Source organism: Pristis pectinata, chromosome 10, assembly GCF_009764475.1.
Source record: "Pristis pectinata isolate sPriPec2 chromosome 10, sPriPec2.1.pri, whole genome shotgun sequence".
Lineage (NCBI taxonomy): Eukaryota > Metazoa > Chordata > Chondrichthyes > Rhinopristiformes > Pristidae > Pristis > Pristis pectinata.
Genome location: NC_067414.1, coordinates 9,691,712 through 9,710,650, shown reverse-complemented (window position 1 = coordinate 9,710,650; position 18,939 = coordinate 9,691,712). Strand labels below are relative to the sequence as shown.

The window sequence follows — 18,939 nt, the reverse complement described above, 5'->3', positions numbered from 1 at the left end:
GCTAATCTCCTGTTTCTTTCAGTTCTGTGTTTTCTTGCTGACCAACAATCTCCACCTACCTTGCAGGATGATCTAGCCTGAAGGATGCAGGATGATCTAGGGCAAACACCAATATTCAAAGTCACAACCTGCCTGTTGAGATGCAAACACCACCCAGGACTAAGCAGTCTTCTCCATTGATCCCCCTCAGCATTTACTCCCTCCAACACCAGTGCACTGAGTCTGCAGCATGGACTGTCTAGAAGACGAATCATAGTAACACTCCAAGGCATCTTTGACAGCACCTCCCAAACTCACCACCTCCACCACCAACAAAGACAGGCTCATGGGAACAACACCACAATCAGACCATAAGACACAGGAGCAGAATTAGGCCATTTAGCCCATCGAGTCTGCTCCGCCATGGCTGATTTATTTTTCCAACTCCATTCTCCTGCTTTCTCCCATTAACCCTAAAGTCTGTTGTTCCCACGATGGCCTCATGAGTCATCTCAAGATCTACAAAATAGAGTGGAAGCAAGTCATCCTTGAGCCTAAGAGAATGCCTGGCAAACATCTCTGTGTAACTGAGAGTGTCATGCTGTAGTTTCATTCTTCTCCACTGGAGGTGACACAACACCATCTCTGGCTGTAGACTCCAGTAATAATGTGACCGGTTCATAAGACCATAAGATATAGGAGCAGAATTAGACCATTCAATCATGGCTGATTTATTTTCTTCAACCCCCATTCTCCCATCTAAACCCCTTTACCAATTAAGAACCTATCAATCTCTGCCTTAAATACACCCAATGACTTGGCCTCCACAGTCCTCTGAATTCCATAGGTTCACCACCCTCCGGCTGAAGAAATGCCTCCTCATCTCAAAGGGACAACCTTTTATTCTGAGGCTCTGCCCTCGGATCCTGGACTCTCCTACCGATGGAAACTTTCAGTATTCAGTAGGTTTCAGTGAGATCCCCCCTCATCCTTCTGAACTCCATTGAGTACAGGCTCAGAGCCATCAAATGCTGCTCATATGTTACGCCTTTCATTCCTGGGATCATTCCTGTGAACCTCCTCTGGACCAGGGCCAGCACCTGTAGGTTCCTGTTCAAGTCACACACCATCCTGACTTGGAAATATTTTGCCATTCCTTCACTGTCACTGGCCAAAATCCTGGAACCCTCTCTACCTAACAGTACGACTGGTGAACCTCAATGGAAAAACTGAAGACTTTCGAGAAGACAACTCAAGAAGAAAGGGAATAAATGTTGGCCTTGCCAGCAATGTCCACATCTCATGAATCATTAAAAATATCCCCCAGAGCTTACACAGCCCCATTAAGAAATGGCAGCATTACCCTTCCCATTTGGCTCCGCTGGCTGACTGATGGCCCAAGTGCGATGTTGACACTGCTGGATGACTGAGTGTCTGTCGTGTTTCCTCCCTCTGCCGCGGAGAGCCCAGAGATCACGAGTCCACTGGATAAACTTCTTTTCCCGAACAACAGGCTGAGGGTGGAGCTGGTGGAGGAATTGATGCTGCACATGTTCTGTGTCCCCGAGTGACCTTGACTGCTGAGCTGGCTTGTGGTGGAGAGTCGAGGTACTTGAGATAACATTGAAGCTATTGAGTTATTGAATGACAGCTGGCTGTTGGATAACCTTTGAACCATGCCTTGGACAGATGCTGACACCTGGGAAGAAGACTGCTGTGTTTCAAGTACAGACCCTGACTGACTAGTGGTAGGGGGTCGTTGGCCCTCCTGTCGTGACGAATGGGCCTGAACTGAAGAGCTCCTTTGTTCCCGCTGACCTGAAGTGAAAAAAGAACAGACAGCTTAGTAACTCAACCTCACAGAATCAATTAAACCACTTGGCCAAAGTCAAACAAGATCCACTGGCTATTCCTGTACATTATACAAGGCTACATTTAGAGATGGACAACAATTGCTTTACAGTTGACGATCTGTTGAAAATGAAGAAATATTTGCAATTATATTACCTGAATAACGAGAGTATTTCTCCACAGTTTCTCTCAAATCCATCACCTCTAACATATAGGAGAGCGGGGCAATGGGCAAATAAGAACCTTGTCCACTTAATCCTATAACTATGCTCCCTTATTCAAGGTCCCCTCATCTATTGGAAACAGAATGTTCCATCCCTTTGAACAATTCAATGCAGTGAATTCCATTACTCTGGCATTCTCAGGATTTTGGTGGTTATTAGACTGGCAGATTTTCCGGACTATTGGATATTATTTCTATTTGTACATAATCACACTTTTAATTCTTTTTTTTTAAAGATCTTACACAGTATAATAAATTTTCCAGTGAACCAGGCAAGCTTAAAGGGACAGTGAGGGACTGGAAGGAAACAAAACCCCAGCGAGCCAGATGCTAAACTATCTGGATGTCCTCAAAATTGGAGTTTTGCTGTAACCAGCTTGATTTTAGCCAAATATACAGATTAGAAGACTGCATTGAAAGGATGGGAGGATAAAGGAGAAGAGGGCAAAGAGATTAGAAAACAATGCAAGTAAATGTGTGTCCTTGGTGGTGGTGCTCAGAACTGATGCTATTACTCCAAATGTGGTCTGACTGTTCAATTAGTCTCAGGGAAATATATGTTACATTTTTAACCTACCAATTACTGGTTCTCTAAATGATTTGCCATGCTTCACTGCAAAGGACCTTAATATTTTAAGTTTAGGTCATATTTTTACATTGGTTCTTTACACCATTACAAACTGCCTACTATAGCCAGATATTTAAAAAAAATTCCTAACACTTTGGTAGAAAACATATTAGTTGATTAAAAAATTGCAATTTTTTTTTGGAAAATCTTATTCAGTGAAGGTTGATGTCACCGTCAGTGCCAGTAGAGCAATCGACTGCAGCTACTGATATTGAACTTCAAGTGTGAAGTTGTCTTAATGGACTGCAAGATGTTCAGAGGGACCCGGGTGTCGTCATAGAGTCTGTCATTACGGAAATAGGCCCTTCGGCCCAACTGGTCCATGCCAATGAAGATGCCCATCTAAGCTAGTCCCATTTGATCCATATCCCTCAAGACCTTTCCTATCCACGTACCTGTCCAAATATCTTTTACATGTTGTGCATGAGTTAATACATACCAAGCAATTAGGAAGACCTTTACAGAAAGAGGGTTTGAGTACGATAGTAAAGGCAACATATTGCAATTATATAGGGCCCCAGTGAGACCATACCTGTAACACTGAGTGCTCTTCTTACTTACAGTATGATACACTTGTGACAGCAGGAGTGCAGCAAAGGTTCAGCAGATTGATTCCTGAGATGGAGAGGGGTGTCCTATGAGGAGAGATTAGGCAGACTGGACCTATGCTCTTTGGAATTCATAGGAAAGGGAGGCGATCTCATTGTTACACACAAAATTATATTAGAGCTTAACAGAGTAGATGCACTGTGATGTTTCCCTTGGTTGAGGAGCTTAGAACTAGGGGCCATCCATTCAGTACTGAAGTGAGAAGAAATTTCTTCGCTCAAGAGGTTGCAGATGCTCAGTTGCTATATTCAAGGCAGAGACCATTAGATTTTTAGATATTAAGGCGTTAGTACACGGAAATAGTGTAGTAGTAAAAAATCAGCAGGCACGATGATCCAAGTGAACCACTCTTGCTTCTAATGCTCGTGATGCATCTTTTGATATGCTGGATGAATGGTGCTGTTGCTTTCCTGAAGATGGACTGATTAAAATTTAAACCACAACAATCTATTGAAGGAACTTTGTCACCATCAACCGGCTAACGCTTTTAGAATGTAAGTAATATTCCAATGATGACACTCATGTCAAGAACATCATTACGATGTATTTGGCATGCAATGTCCTTGTATGCCTGCAGCAGTGATGAATCCCTTTCATTTTAAAGCTGTCACAATTTTAGAACATAACAGAGACAGCAGTGGGAGTAGGTAACACCATCCCTCTAGCTTGTTCCAACACCTAATAATATTACAGAAAAACTTCATCTTCAATTCCACTCTCCCATCCAATCACCATTCCTCCCAATTGCCTTGATTGTACTCTCTCCAGGTCCAGTATATCCTCCCTAGATAAGAAATCCAAAACATTTTTTTATTCTAATTGTGCTCTTTCTTGTAAAAGTTGTGTATAATTTAGGTTTTTCTTGTGAATGCTGCTTATCTGATGCTATGTGCCTGTGATGCTGCTGCAAGTAAGTTTTTCATTGCACCTGTGCATACATGTACTTGTGCAGCTGACAATAAACTCGACTTTGACTTTGAAAACTGTGAACAGATTTGCTCTCACCAAAACCCCGTAAGAGCAAAACAAGACCTTTTTTGACTACAACCCCCTGTGACAAATGGCAAACATACCACTGGCCTTCCCAATTGCTTGCTGTACTTCCCATGATTTGCACCACACATCCCTAAGAATCCCAACAATTACTAGCAGCTCACATAAGAATTCTGTTTTTCTATTCTTTATATCAGAGTGAGAGGGAATTAGGGAGGAAGGTGAGGTTTAGGGAGGGAGTCTACTACAAAGCTGAAATCATGGCCTCCTACGATGGGAAGAAAGAACTGTAGTGACGGCCATGGGAAACTAGATTCAAAATGGTGCACTTGCATAACTTGAATGTGTGGTGACCTTTATGCTGCATTTGGCTTCTCCACTGCTAATTTAGTTAAGGGGCATTGGACAAGTAAATAACTGGCATGAGCAACCTTCAGTATCACTTGCATTGCTAAATATCCTGCAAAAATCAATGACTCCAATTTTCTATAGCCAAGGATTGTTAGTCCTTGTGAGGAGGAGGATAAACAAGCCTTCTGTATGATACAGCACATCCCCACACCCTCCTCCAGCTTTTTCTGATCTGAAACAATTGTTCCCATTGCAAGTGGAAAATTAAACAATCGGGTCTCTGTGGTTTAGTATTTCACATTATGAGGTGTAGCTGATTTTTCTGTCCCACTCGATCAGATGCCCAGCCAAGTACAGCAGTCAATAACCTTCTCAGATCCTCATAAAATATGCAGTGCAGGTACAGATTCCGTCACAGGCAGAGCGACTAATGCACACCGACAGCAGCTCTCAAAAGACTGCCAGAATCCACACTACTTCTCCAGAAACACCTAGTCTTGAAAAATCTTACTTTCTGTCTCAGAAAGTTGATGTTATTTTTAAATATTATTTCCACCATGTAGAGCACACTCTCCTATACCATCTCAATGCCATTTTACTTTAAATTCAACGCCCTTCCTTCACTAGCTCGTCCCTCTGCAATCCTGGGATATAACCCTCTGTTACCAGCACCCTCCTCTTCCATCTTTGTCTAGAATTCCCTTCTCAGAATCCCTCTCTTTACTCCTCTCCATCAGGCAGAAGATACAAAAGCCTGAAAGCACACTCTACCAGGCTCAAGGACAGCTTCTATCCCACTGTTATAAGACTATTGAACGGTTCCCTAGTACAATAAGATTGACTCTTGACCTCACAATCCACCTCATCATGGCCTTGCACCTTGTTGTCTACCTGCACTGCACTTTCTCTGTAACTGTAACACTATATTCTGCATTCTATTATTGTTTTTCCCTTGTATTACCTCAATGTACTGAAGTGATGAAATGATCTGTATGGATGGCATGCAAAACAATGTTTTTCACTGTACCTCGATGATGTGACAATAGTAAACTAATTTACCAATTTATCTTTATTTGATCACAGCCCCTTACCCCACAATCCTAGAAACCCTCCCTTTACCCCACACCTCCAAAAATCCTCCCTTTACTCCTCACCCAGAATTTCCTCCCTTTGCCCCTAAGCCCCAGATGTCCCTTTACACCTCACCCCAGAATCACTGCCTTTATCCCCAACCTGGAAAACCCCTCAGCCGCAGAATTCCTATGTCCACTCCTCACCACCAGAATCCAACAGACTCAGAGTCCTTCCTCCTACCCCTCACCTCAGAATCCTCCTCCTTACCACTGGAATCCATCCCACATCCTCAGAATTCCACCCACTTAGCCCACGTACCTCTGACCTCTCCTCCTCTCACCTCTCATCCCAGAATCTTTCCCTTACTCCCCAAATCCCTCTCATTTACCCTGAATCCCTCTATATACAGTGCATCTCAGTCCAGAATACCTCTTCTTACCCCCAGAGTCCACTATCTTCACCCCACCCCTTAGTATTCCTCATCCCTTCTTTCCCAGAATTGCTACCATTATTCACTCTTTCCCCATGTTTTAAAGGTTTCACTTGCTAACTCCACTCCACTAATCGCTTTCCTCTACTAGTTCTTTATTTCGTCCTTTGGGATACTCTGATACATTGGGATATCTTTGCAGTGGAGGCCAAGTAAGGTCGTATCAAAAAAAAACAACAGCTGGTAAATCTCAGATTGAAACGCTGGATGAAAATATAAAGCACTTTTAACACATTCAAATGCTGCAAGAATTTTCATCGAAGTGCAAATCTAAGAAACAAAAAAAAGGCAATGAATTACTTAAGGAGATATCAGGACAGGTGATCAAAGAGGCAGATTTTAAGGTGCACCTTAGGGGGAAGTAGAGGACAGAGGTCTAGGGAAGGGAGAATAACAGGAACAGTAATTACCCCTGGGTGGGCGAGCAGTGTGTGCGGTTGCCGGACATGGCCTCCAGTCTTGTGCTTTCTTTGAGTTGACGCTGTGAGTGGTGTGCTCAGTCTGGTTGGTGCTGCTGGATGAGGAGGCTCCACCACAATCTGAGTCATCAATGTTGCCTCCAGTACAGCCCTTGCGCAACCTAGAGTTGCAAAGATATCACATCAGATTTTAATCCTATACATCTGGGAGCAATGGGGCAATTCCAGCCCGCTGGATCAACCCAACCGGCCATAATAATTAACACAACACACGAAGTGACAGGCACTGCTTGATGTTAAATACTCTGCTGATTACAAACTTCAAAATTCATACTCGTCAAAAAGTACAACATTGGGTGTGAGAGACATTTTGTAGAGGAGAATGGAATAGAACTTGAAGGACAAGTAAGCAGACTACGTTTAGTTCAAGTCACAAAATGGTTAGTGTATGTTTTGCAATGTCCAGCAAAGGTTCAGTGTAATCGGCTTCTACTATGAAGCACATGAGACTGAAAAATGTTAGTGTTGAGGTACATAATTACATGATTTATTTACATTTGTGTGACTGAAGTCACACTGAATAATAATTTAGAAAGAATATGAAAAATCTGGCTGATGTATACACTTCCTGTAAACACAACTTGGGTGACAATTTGGAGTACTGGGGCTCCCATCATCATCTCAGCATCTCTGCTACCGATGAGCTTCCAGAACTCCACTCAGTGCAAGGCCGCACGGTCACTCCTCTGCCTGCTCTTGGGCAACAAGAACTTGCATTTATATCTTGCCTTTAAGGTGCTGACCTTCATTAAAATGCCCTAAGATAGTTGCCTGCCACACTCCCCTGTGAAACCAGCAGGCAACACTCAAACAGGATTCCCGATGTTAATCTGATAGTAACCTGCAACTCTCCCAGTAACACAGAGCACTGAAACTGCTTTGAGTCTACAGTTACAGACCTTCCACCATTGCAGAATAATCACACAAGATTTGGTTATGAGGTATGCAGACCAAAGATTATATTATTTACTCTATTTTTCAAATTAAAATAGGAATTTCACCAACAACTTACTTTTATACAGAGTGCCTTTAATGCAAGTTTGAAAGGAAGGTTAAGTTAGAGGGCTGGAGAGATAAAAGGGCTTTGTATTGAATTTAGGGATCTGGCATTAAAGGCATGGGTGCTAAAGGGCGGCAATGGCTACCACGAGGGGACATAATTTTAAGGTGATTGGAGGAAGATATAAGGGGGTTGTCAGGGGTAAGTTTTTTTACACAGAGAGTGGTGGGTGTGTGGAACGCACTGCCGGCAGAGGTTGTGGGGGCAGATACAGTAGGGATATTTAATAGACTCTTAGAGAGACACATGAATGATAGAGAAATGGAGGGCTATGTGGGAGAGAAGGGTTAGATAGATCTTAGAGCAGGATAAAATGTCGGCACAACATCATGGGCCGAAGGGCCTGTACTGTGCTGTTATGTTCTATGTAAAAGTAGGGAAAATGCCAGAATCAGAAGGCAGAGTAGGGTAGAGTTGTTGTTGGACTGGAGGACGTTAAAGAGGTATGGTAGGCTGGGAGGTGGGGTGATAATGTGGTTGGACTCAGTGAGACCATGGGTGGAAGTGAACATATGGATCAGAAATTCAGTTGGTGGAGTTCGGGGACTGGGAGCCCATGTAGACCCGTACTTACTTCTGCCACCTGGAAGTAAACCACAGGTTGAGGTTCTCCAAACTGATTGGACCTCCCCAGATGTTCTTCAGCTGTTTGTGTGAGCCCGCGTAGGAAGTGGTAAGAGGTGATACATAAATCGGGTAGCCAATTGGTTGGTCGCAGGAAGAATTGATCATATTTCTCAAGACCTGCTTGGCATTCTGTATGCTGCCTCGCTCCGGGTTGCGATTCTGGAGAAATACCAGCTCCAACTGCTGTCCTGCCCACAGCCCCTTCACACACTCTTTATTCACCTACTCCAAAAGAGAATTCTTTTAATATATAACACATACAGGAACAAAGATGTGTCACAAATATAGAGTGGCACCAAATAAAATTCAACTTCTTTACACAATGAGAGATGACAATATGAACGTCACCACAAGGAGTGAATGAGGTGAAAAGTATAGATGGAGTCAAGGGGAGGTTGGATAAACACAGGAGGGAGAAAGGAATAGGAGTTGCTAATGCGAGATGAGACCAAGTAAGGTGGAAGAAGGCTTGTATGGAACTTAGATCTGTTGTGTTTTAGCTATGGACCCCTTGTTTTGAACTATTTGAAAAAAATTGTGCTATGGGTTTCAAACTTCACAATCTTAAAACCCACTGTCAGGTCACCCCTTTCTAGAGAACAGAAACCCAGCTTGTTTACTCTCTTACAGATCTTTACAGATGTACGGCGGAGAGCATTCCGACTGGTTGCATCACCGCCTGGTATGGAGGTTCCAATACACAGGATGGCAAGAGGCTGCAGGGGGTTGTAGACTCAGCCAGCTCCACCACAGGCACAACCCTCCCCGCCATCGAGGGCATCTTCAAGAGGGGGCACCTCAAGAAAGCAGCATCCATCATGAAGGACCCTCATCATCTGAGACATGCCCTCTTCTCGTTACTACCACTGGGGAGGAGCCTGAAGACCCAAACTCAATGATGCAAGAATAGCCTCATTATAGGAAGGATGTGGAGGCGCTGGAGAGGGTGCAGAGGAGATTTACCAGGATGCTGCCTGGATTAGGGAGTATGGATTATGAGGAGAGACTAAGGGAGCTAGGGCTTTACTCATTGGAGAGAAGGAGGATGAGGGGAGACATGATAGAGGTATACAAAATATTAAGAGGAATAGATAGAGTGGGCAGCCAGCGCCTCTTTCCCAGGGCACCAATGCTCAATACAAGATGGCATGGCTTTAAGGTTTTGGGGGGGGGGGGGGGGAGTTCAAGGGAGATGTCAGAGGGAGGTTTTTCACCCAGAGAATGGTTGGTGCATGGAATGTGCTGCCTGGGGTGGTGGTGGAGGTTGATGCGTTGGTCAAGTTCAAGAGATTGTTAGATAAGCATATGGAGGAATTTAAGATAGAGGGATACGTAGGGGGAAGGGGTTAGATAGTCTTAGGAGTGGTTTGAAGGTTGGCACAACTTGGTGGGCCGAAGGGCCTGTATTGTGCTGTATTGTTCTATGGTTCTTCCCCTCTGCCATCAGGTTTCTGAACTGTCCATGAACACTACCTCATTATTCCTTTCTTGTTTTGCACTGCTTTTGTAATATATAATAATTTTACACCTTTGCAGTGTACTGGTGCCACAAGACAACAAATTTCATGTCATCTAAGTCAGAGATAATAAGTCTGATTCTGATTGTCCCCTGATCAGAATAACTAATGGTTAGAGAATGATAACGATGAATACCTTCACCACTTTAAAGCTGAGGTAGCGGTGGTGAAGCATAATTATCTTGTACTCATCGGCCCCATCATCTACCACGTGCCTGAGTGCAAGCAGAGCCTCTGCATTTGACAGGATGGACTGGCGCCAGAGTGGGTCTCCCTCATGACAGATGACCAGTGTCTGCTCATGGCTGCTGATGGCCTGGTAGAGCACCACAGGATCCTCATATTCGTCGGACGTGGTGAAGTGGTCCTGGAGGGGTAAAACACAATCGATACAGCATCAATAGCACACTGCAGGATTGGACCTACTAACCATAGAGCGTGGGGGGTATCTAATTCCCCAAACCATAACCACGCCACACATGCTGTGCTGGTGCATGCAAGTTTTATACAAATTTATGTGTACTATACAAATCTCTCTATTTCTCTCTGACACCAGTCTTTCTATCTGCCAATGTGACCACTGTCTCCTTCTCCCTCTCTCTGTCACCCTGGTCTTTCCTTCTGTGACCCCAGTCTCTCTATCTCTCTCCAGGACCACTGTCTCTCTCTCTTCCTCTCTCTGTGACTCCAGTCTCTCTCTCTCTCTATGGCACCAGTCTTTCTCTGACAGAGACACATGAGATTGCAGATGCTGGTATCTGGAGCAAATTAAAACCAAACCGCTGGAGGAACTTGGCGGGTCAGACAGCATCTGTGGAGGCAAAGGGATGGTAAACATTTCAGACTGACACCCTGCATCAGGACTGAGAGTGCAAAGGGAAGATAGCCAGTATAAAGAGGTGAGAGGGAGGGGTGAGTCAGGGGCTGGTAGGTGATAGGTGGAACCAGGTGAGGTGGGGGATGATGGGCAGATGGGGCCAGGTGGGGGAGGACAGAGTTTTGAAACAGAGACTGGTGGGTGGTAGGTAGAAACAGATAAGGAAAAAAAATTACGCAGATGGAACCAGGTAGGGTGAGGGGAAGGGTAGGGTAGGTAGGGTAGAGAGTGACGCTGGAAGGTGATAAATGGAACCAGATAAGGGAAGGATGATGGGCAGATAGAACCAGGTGGGGGAGGGGGTAGGAAGACTAGGCCAAGGGAGAAGAAACCCAGGTGGATAGATGTGTGGATGAAGGGCAGATAGAACCAGATGGAGGAGGGTAATGAACCTAAGTAATAGGGTGGGGGGGGGGGGGGAAGAGGTAAGGTAAAAGGAAAAGGTGAACAAAGGGAGAGGTGGACCAGTAGGAGTGGGAAAGGAACACTGGGAGTGTGGGTTGACTGAAACTGGAAAATTCAATCTTCACTCCATGGGGTTGTAGGATATCTCAGTGGAACATGAGGTGTGTTACGGATTAGGTTACTATTGGTGAATGTCCCTTTAAGACATAGCACAGTAGTGTGTGTGTGTGTGTGTGGGGTACGATGACAACAACAGGAGATAAGGACGTGATGACGTTTTTAGAGCAGTCACAGAGAGAGAGAGAGAGAGAGAGAGAGAGAGAGAGAGAGATAGAGAGAGAGAGAGAGAGAGAGAGAGAGAGAGACACCAGCCTGTTGGTGTCTGTATCGATGGATGAAACACAATAACTGTGTCTGTCACTACAATCCACATATGGATTTTTGGAGTAATCCAATGGATTCCACTTTGTCGTTAACCTGTAGAAGGAAACAGGTATTTGTTTGGACAGTCACGTCTCGGATGCCTTTCGGGGTGGCAGATACTTTGGAACAAAGGAATGGAGATCATTGGTGATTGAGGTGTCGTATGGGTTCCATCGTGGAACATTTGGATTTCGTAATTACTCTCTATTTTCTCTCTACATTTCCTCTTCAGTCAACGGTGATTTTGCAGAAGCCTTTGCTCACGTTTCACCTTACGGCTTGCTGAACTGAACTTTGAGAACTATTCCTGGACTTGGAATTTGGGAATTTGCCTCACACACACTTTGTTTAGTTTTGGGGTTAATGTTTAAGATCTAACATTTTTACTTCTAACATTCTAAAACTTTTACTTTTCTTATTATCACAAGTAGTTATTAATGATAGTTTTTAACACTTATACATGACTTGATGTGTTTTTGTTGCTGGTACGTGACAGGTGTTCTAGTTTGCATTTGGTCTCACCATGGCAATGGAGAAGGCTGAGGACAGACAGGTCAGTGTAGGAGTGCGGAAAGGAGTTGAAACGACAGGCAACCAGAAGCTCAGGATGGCCCTTGAGGACAGAGCACAGGTGCTCTGCGAAACAGTCGCCTAGTCTACACTTTGTCTCGCTGATGTAGAGGAGGCCACATCGAGAGCATCGAATGCAGCAGGCGAGGTTGGAGGAGGTGCACATGAATCTTTGCCTCTGCTGAAAAGGCTATCGAGGTCCCTTGATGGTGGTGAGGGAGGTGGTGTAGCAACAAGTGTTGCACCTATTATGCTTGCAGGGGAAAGTGCCAGGGGACATGGAGGGGTGGGTGGGGAAGGATGAGCAGACTAGCGAGACACGGAGAGAGTGGTACCTGCGGAAAGCAGGAAGGGGCGGGGGTAGAGGGGAAGACGTGACTGGTGGTGGGATCTCATTGTAGCTGACATAAATGGCGAATGATGATATGTTGAACGTGGAGGCTTGTGAGGCGAAAGGTGATTTTTTATTGTCTTTCTCTGACTCTAGCATCTCTCTTCCCATGCGTCCAGGTTTCTCCATCTCTTCTTCCAACCCCAGTCTCTCTCTCACACTCTCTTTCTCTCTCTATGACACCAGTCTCTACATTTCTGTAACCCTAGTCTCACTCCCTCTCTATACAGTGTATATCTGATCCCATTCTCTCCCTTCCTCAATTTTACTTGGTGGTCACAATTTCTTATTCTGACCCCCTTAGTGCCAGACTTTCACTCTGTGATCCAATCTTGAAGGGCGTGCAGGGTGTTTGTATTGCAGAGTGCTCTGATGCTCTCAGCCTCAGAATAAAGGGACATCCCTTTAGAACTGAGATGAGGAGGAAGTTCTTCAGCCAGAGGGTGGTGATTCTGTGGAATTCATTGCCACCGATGGCTGTGGAGGCCAAGTCATTGGGTGTATTTGAGGCAGAGATTGATATGCTCCTGACTGGTAAGGGAGTTAAGTATTACGGGGAGAAAAGAGGAGAATGGGGTTGAAAAAAAAATCAGCCATGATTGAATGGCGGAGGAGACTCGATGGGCCGAATGGCCTAATTCTGCTCCAGTATCTTATGCTCTTATGGTACTAATAAAGCTCTTCTCAGTGGTGCAAATAGGTGGTAATGTGGTGAGATCCACAATTTCTATTGATGATAAGACCCCGGTTGTCACAGTGTTCTGGACAAAAAGGGCAAGTTTGCTGAACAGAGCTTGGATCCTAACGGTTAATTCTAAACATCACATCAGGAAATGTGACCTGCAGTTTAGTTTCCTACCACTGTTCGAATCTACATATTTGTTCCCAGGAGTGATCAACAGCTTTGGAATGCAAACAGGAAATTCTCGTTGTTCCAATTAAATGTCCATGCAGTATCTAATAACTTGTGGCGACTCACCGTCTAGTCGGGCGAACCGGCTCGGCAGTCGGGTCGCGCGGCGTCGGAGCGACAAGGCTCAAGATGGCGGCGGGCCTCGTCTTTCCGAGCGACGGGGAGAACCCGCGCGCGGGAAAGTCCTGATGACATAGGACTTACGTCATTACCGGTTGTTTTGGGCGGGAACATTCTCCCTTAAAGGGCCCGCGCAAGGTGGGAAAATAAACCAGTTCTGTTTGGCAATCCTCCGAGTAGAGTCTTGTTTTATTCCGCGGTAGCAACCGCTACATTGGTGACCCCGACGGTCCAAACGGCTTTTGGACCCGCGAAATGAACGACAACGCAGCAGCCAACGCAGTGGCCCTCAAGCTGCCCACCCTTTGGACACTTCGGCCCAGCGTCTGGTTTGACCAGGCCGAAGCGCAATTCCACCTTTGGCAGATCACCTCTGACTCCACGAAGTACTACCATGTGGTTAGCTCTCTGGACCAGGAGACAGCCGCCCAGGTTGGAGACTTCATCCAGTCGCCTCCGGAGGAAGATAAGTACCCGGCTTTCAAAGACCTTTTGATCCGGACCTTCGGCCTCTCCCGTCATGAGCGCGCCGCCCGCCTGCTTCATCTGGATGGCCTGGGGGACAGATCCCCATCCGCCCTAATGAATGAGATGCTGGCATTGGCCGAGGGTCACAAGCCATGCCTGATGTTTGAACAGGCCTTCCTCGAACAGCTCCCCGATGACATCCACTTGTTGTTAGCCGACGCCAACTTCAGCAACCCCCGTGAGGTGGCCGCCCGGGCAGATGTTCTGTGGAGGGCCAAGCGCGAGAGCGATTTGTCCGTCAATCAAATCACCAGGCCGCGAGCCCAACGCCCGCCTCGCCCGGCCCCAGCAACCGAGCAACCACGCCCCAGGAACGCAGACGACGACACGGGTGACCAGCTGTGCTTCTACCATCAGAGGTGGGGTGCGGAGGCCCGTCGATGCCGCCCACCCTGCAAGTTTCAGGGAAATGCCAGGGCCAGCCGCCGCTGATGGCTACGGCGGCTGGCTGCCGACAGAGCCTCCTCTTCGTTCAGGACAAGAAATCTGGACGGCGTTTCCTTGTTGATACTGGAGCGGAGGTCAGTATTTTGCCCCCGACAGGCCGCGACACTCGTGACAGGCCACCAGGTCCTCTACTCAATGCCGCCAACGGTACAACGATACGGTCTTTCGGCACCCGTACGCTTCAATTACACTTTGGCGGCAGCCGTTTTACCTGGACCTTTACCCTTGCCACCGTCGCCCGACCACTCCTAGGAGCCGATTTCCTTCGGGCCCACAACCTGTTAGTCGACCTGCAAAGGAAGCGGTTAGTCCACTCTAGCACTCTCCGGACCTATCCCCTGGGGGAAATCAGCCCACCAGCCCCGCGCCTGGACTCCATTTCCCTTTCTGGCGACGATTTCGCCAAGCTCCTAGCCGAATTCCCATCGATTTTGGCACCTTCGTTTACAAACTCTAGGCCCACACACGGGGTACGACACCACATCATTACCACAGGGCCACCCCTTCATGCCCGAGCACGACGATTACCTCCAGACAAGCTTCGCCTGGCAAAGGAAGAGTTCCGTCACATGGAGGAGCTGGGGATTGTTCGCAGGTCAGACAGCCCCTGGGCCTCCCCCCTGCACATGGTCCCCAAAGCCACTGGAGGATGGAGGCCCTGCGGCGACTACCGCAGGCTGAATGACGCCACCACCCCGGACCGCTATCCCATCCCTCACATCCAGGACTTCGCAGCGAACTTACACGGGGCCCGCATCTTTTCCAAAGTGGACCTTGTTAGGGGATACCACCAAATCCCGGTCCATCCGGATGACATCCCCAAAACTGCGATTATCACCCCATTCGGCCTGTTCGAATTCCTTCGGATGCCGTTCGGCCTTAAGAACGCCGCGCAGACCTTCCAGCAGCTGATGGACGCGGTAGGCCAAGACCTGGACTTCGTGTTCATTTACTTGGACGACATACTGGTCGCCAGCCGTAACCGCCAGGAACACCTTTCCCACCTCCACCAGCTGTATTCCCGCCTCCGCGATTTCGGCCTCACGATCAACCCGTCCAAGTGCCAATTCGGACTTGACTCTATCGATTTTCTCGGCCACAAAATCACCAGCGACGGGGCAACACCCCTACCCGCCAAGGTGGATGCTATCCGCCATTTTGCCCGCCCCGACACAGTCAAAGGCCTACAGGAATTCCTTGGGACGGTCAACTTTTACCATCGTTTCATCCCTGCAGCAGCCCGTATCATGCGCCCTCTGTTCTCGCTGCTGGCTGGTAAGGGCAAGGACATCACCTGGACTGACGAGGCTGCGGCTGCTTTCGTTAAGGCCAAAGACGCCCTGGCAGATGCCACGATGCTGGTACACCCCAGGACTGACGTCCCGACTGCCCTCACGGTAGACGCGTCCAACACCGCGGTGGGTGGGGTACTGGAACAGCTACTCGAAGGCCGCTGGCAACCCTTGGCATTTTTCAGCAAGCACCTTAGACCGCCCAAACTGAAGTACAGCGCTTTTGATTGGGAACTTCTAGCGCTGTATCTGGCGGTCCGGCATTTCCGATACTTTCTAGAAGGCAGGCCTTTCACCGTTTTCACCGATCATAAGCCTCTGTCCTTTGCCTTCTCCAAAGTCTCCGATCCCTGGTCAGCTCGTCAGCAGAGACATTTATCCTACATTTCCGAATTCACAACTGACATCCAACATGTCTCCAGAAAGGATAATGTCGTTGCTGATGCACTTTCCAGACCAACCATCCACAACCTATCCTTGGGTGTCGACTACACGGCCCTAGCTGACGCACAGCAAGCCGGCGACGAACTGCCCAGCTACAGAACCGCAGTCTCGGGTCTGCAGCTCCGAGATTTCTTGGTTGGTCCAGGTCAGCGGACCCTACTTTGCGACGTTGCGACTGGTCAGCCCCGCCTTATAGTCCCTGCAGCCTGGCGGAGACGCGTTTTTGACTCGGTACATGGGTTGGCGCACCCGGCCATCAGATCTACTGTCCGACTGGTCGCCAGCAAGTTTGTCTGGCATGGCCTGCGCAAACAGGTCAGTGAGTGGGCCAGGACTTGTCCGCACTGCCAGACGTCAAAAATCCAGCGACACACCAAGGTCCCACCACAGCAGATCAAGCCTACCCGTAGGAGGTTCGACCACATACACGTCGACCTCGTGGGCCCTCTGCCGGTTTCAAGAGGAGCCCGGTACCTCCTTACCATCGTGGACCGGTTCACGAGGTGGCCTGAGGCAACCCCCCTGACTGACATCACCACTGATTCCTGCGCCCGGGCGCTGCTCACAACTTGGTCTCACGTTTTGGTGTTCCGGCCCACATCACTTCAGACAGAGGCACCCAATTCACTTCCAGTCTCTGGGCTGCATTAGCGAACCTGCTAGGGACGCAGCTGCACACCACCACGGCCTACCATCCTCAATCAAACGGGTTGGTGGAACGTTTTCACCGCCATCTGAAATCGGCCTTGATGGCCCACCTAAAGGGTCCTAACTGGGTTGACGAGCTGCCTTGGGTCCTGCTCGGCATACGCACTGCCCCCAAAGAAGACCTCCGCACTTCGTCAGCTGAGTTTGTATACGGGGCGCCACTAGTTGTCCCCGGGGATTTCATACCTGCCCTTCGGGACCAAGGGGAACAACCCCCAGCAGTCCTACAAAGACTGCGCGAGAAGCTTGGCGACATGGCCCCGATTCCCACCTCACGGCACGGTCAAGCCCCATCCTGCCAGCCCAAGGAACTACGGGACTGTAAGTTTGTTTTCGTTCGCAGGGGCACACCTCGGGCGCCATTGCAACGACCATACGAGGGACCGTTCCGAGTCATATGGAATAACGGATCCACTTTTATTTTGGACATTGGAGGCAGGGAACAGGTTTTCACGGCGGACCGCCTCAAACCGGCCCATTTGGATCTGTAACAGCCTGTCGAGGTTGCCACGCCGTGACGCAGAGGCCGCCCCCCTAAGCGGCAGCTGGCACAACCCACGGACCTTGGGGACTGTATCGCCGGTTCTGGGGGGGGTTGTGTGGCGACTCACCGTCTAGTTGGGCGAACCGGCTCAGCAGCCGGGTCGCGCGGCGTCGGAGCGACGAGGCCCAAGATGGCAGCGGGCCTCGTCTTTCCGAGCGACGGGGAGAACCCGCGCGCGGGAAAGTCCTGATGACGTAGGACTTACGTCATTACCGGTTGTTTTGGGCGGGAACATTCTCCCTTAAAGGGCCCGCGCAAGGCGGGAAAATAAACCAGTTCTGTTTGGCAATCCTCCGAGTAGAGTCTTGTTTTATTCCGTGGTAGCAACCGCTACAAACTCATAAAACTTGGGCTCACATCCTTGGGTCTGAGAATTTGAATTCATTTCAAATATCTGGAACATTAAAATACTGAAATTGATGAATTTCAACATATCAACTTCAGCAACCATTAGCCTTCCCAGCTTGTATTGGAACTGTTCGGTTCTGATAAAAGGTCATCAGCCTGTAACATTAATTCCATTGTTCTCTCTCCATGGATGTTGCCTGACCTGCTAAGTACTTTCACCATTGTCTTTTATTTCAGACTTCCAGCAACTGCAGTATTTTATATCTCACGGTTCCAGGTTTGTTTCCTTTTTCTCTCTATCCACATTCATCTTTTTTTGTTAACATAATTTTTGTTTGAGGCTTTCTAAGGCATTGGCAGACCGCATTTGGAGTATTGTGAGCAGTTTTGGGCCCTATATCTAAGGCAGGATGTGCTGGCATTGGAGAGGGTCCAGAAGCAGTTTATGAGAAAGACCCCGGGGATGAAAGGGTTAACACGTGAGGAGCGTTTGATGGCTCTGGGCCTGTACTCACTGGAGTTTCGAAGGATAAGGGGGGGTCTCATTGAAACCTACCGAATATTGAAAGGCCTGGATAGAGTGGACATGGAGAGGATGTTTCCAGTAGTGGGAGGGTCTAAGACCCGAGGGCACAGCCTCAGAGTAGAAGGATGTCTCTTTAGAACGGAGATGAGGAGGAATTTCTTTAGCCAGAGGGTTGTGAATCTGTGTAATTCATTGCCACAGAAGGCTGTGGAAGCCAAGCCATTGGGTATATTTAAAGCGGAGGTTGATAGGCTCTTGATTAGTAAGGGTGTCAAATTTATGGCGAGAAGGCAGGAGAATGGGATTGAGAGGGAATGATCAAATGGCAGAGCAGACTCCATGGGCCGAATAGCCCAATTCTGCTCCTATATCTTATCTCCACCAGACAGATCATCTGCAATTAACGTGCTCTCACCTCCCTCTCTGTCAGCATCAGCACCACATGCATCATTGGGCCTCCCATGCCCACCACCCTACTAAAGACATTCCCAGTGTTTCCTCCTTTCCTCACCCATCTCTGCA

General features: G+C 47.8%; 1 protein-coding gene and 1 long non-coding RNA gene across 2 annotated transcripts in view; one reads left to right on the top strand and one right to left on the bottom strand.

The window, feature by feature from the left end:
- Positions 1-18,939, top strand: part of LOC127574917 (uncharacterized) — a 792,285-nt gene that overhangs the window by 514,943 nt on the left and 258,403 nt on the right. The gene's annotated exons all lie outside the window — the stretch shown is intronic.
- LOC127574890 (pecanex-like protein 1) overlaps positions 1-18,939 on the bottom strand; it is a 207,527-nt gene that overhangs the window by 10,378 nt on the left and 178,210 nt on the right. The window contains 4 exon segments of the mRNA XM_052024376.1: positions 1,343-1,797; positions 6,609-6,778; positions 8,312-8,586; positions 10,018-10,248. Of these exon segments, the coding sequence (XP_051880336.1) occupies positions 1,343-1,797; positions 6,609-6,778; positions 8,312-8,586; positions 10,018-10,248 (1,131 nt within the window).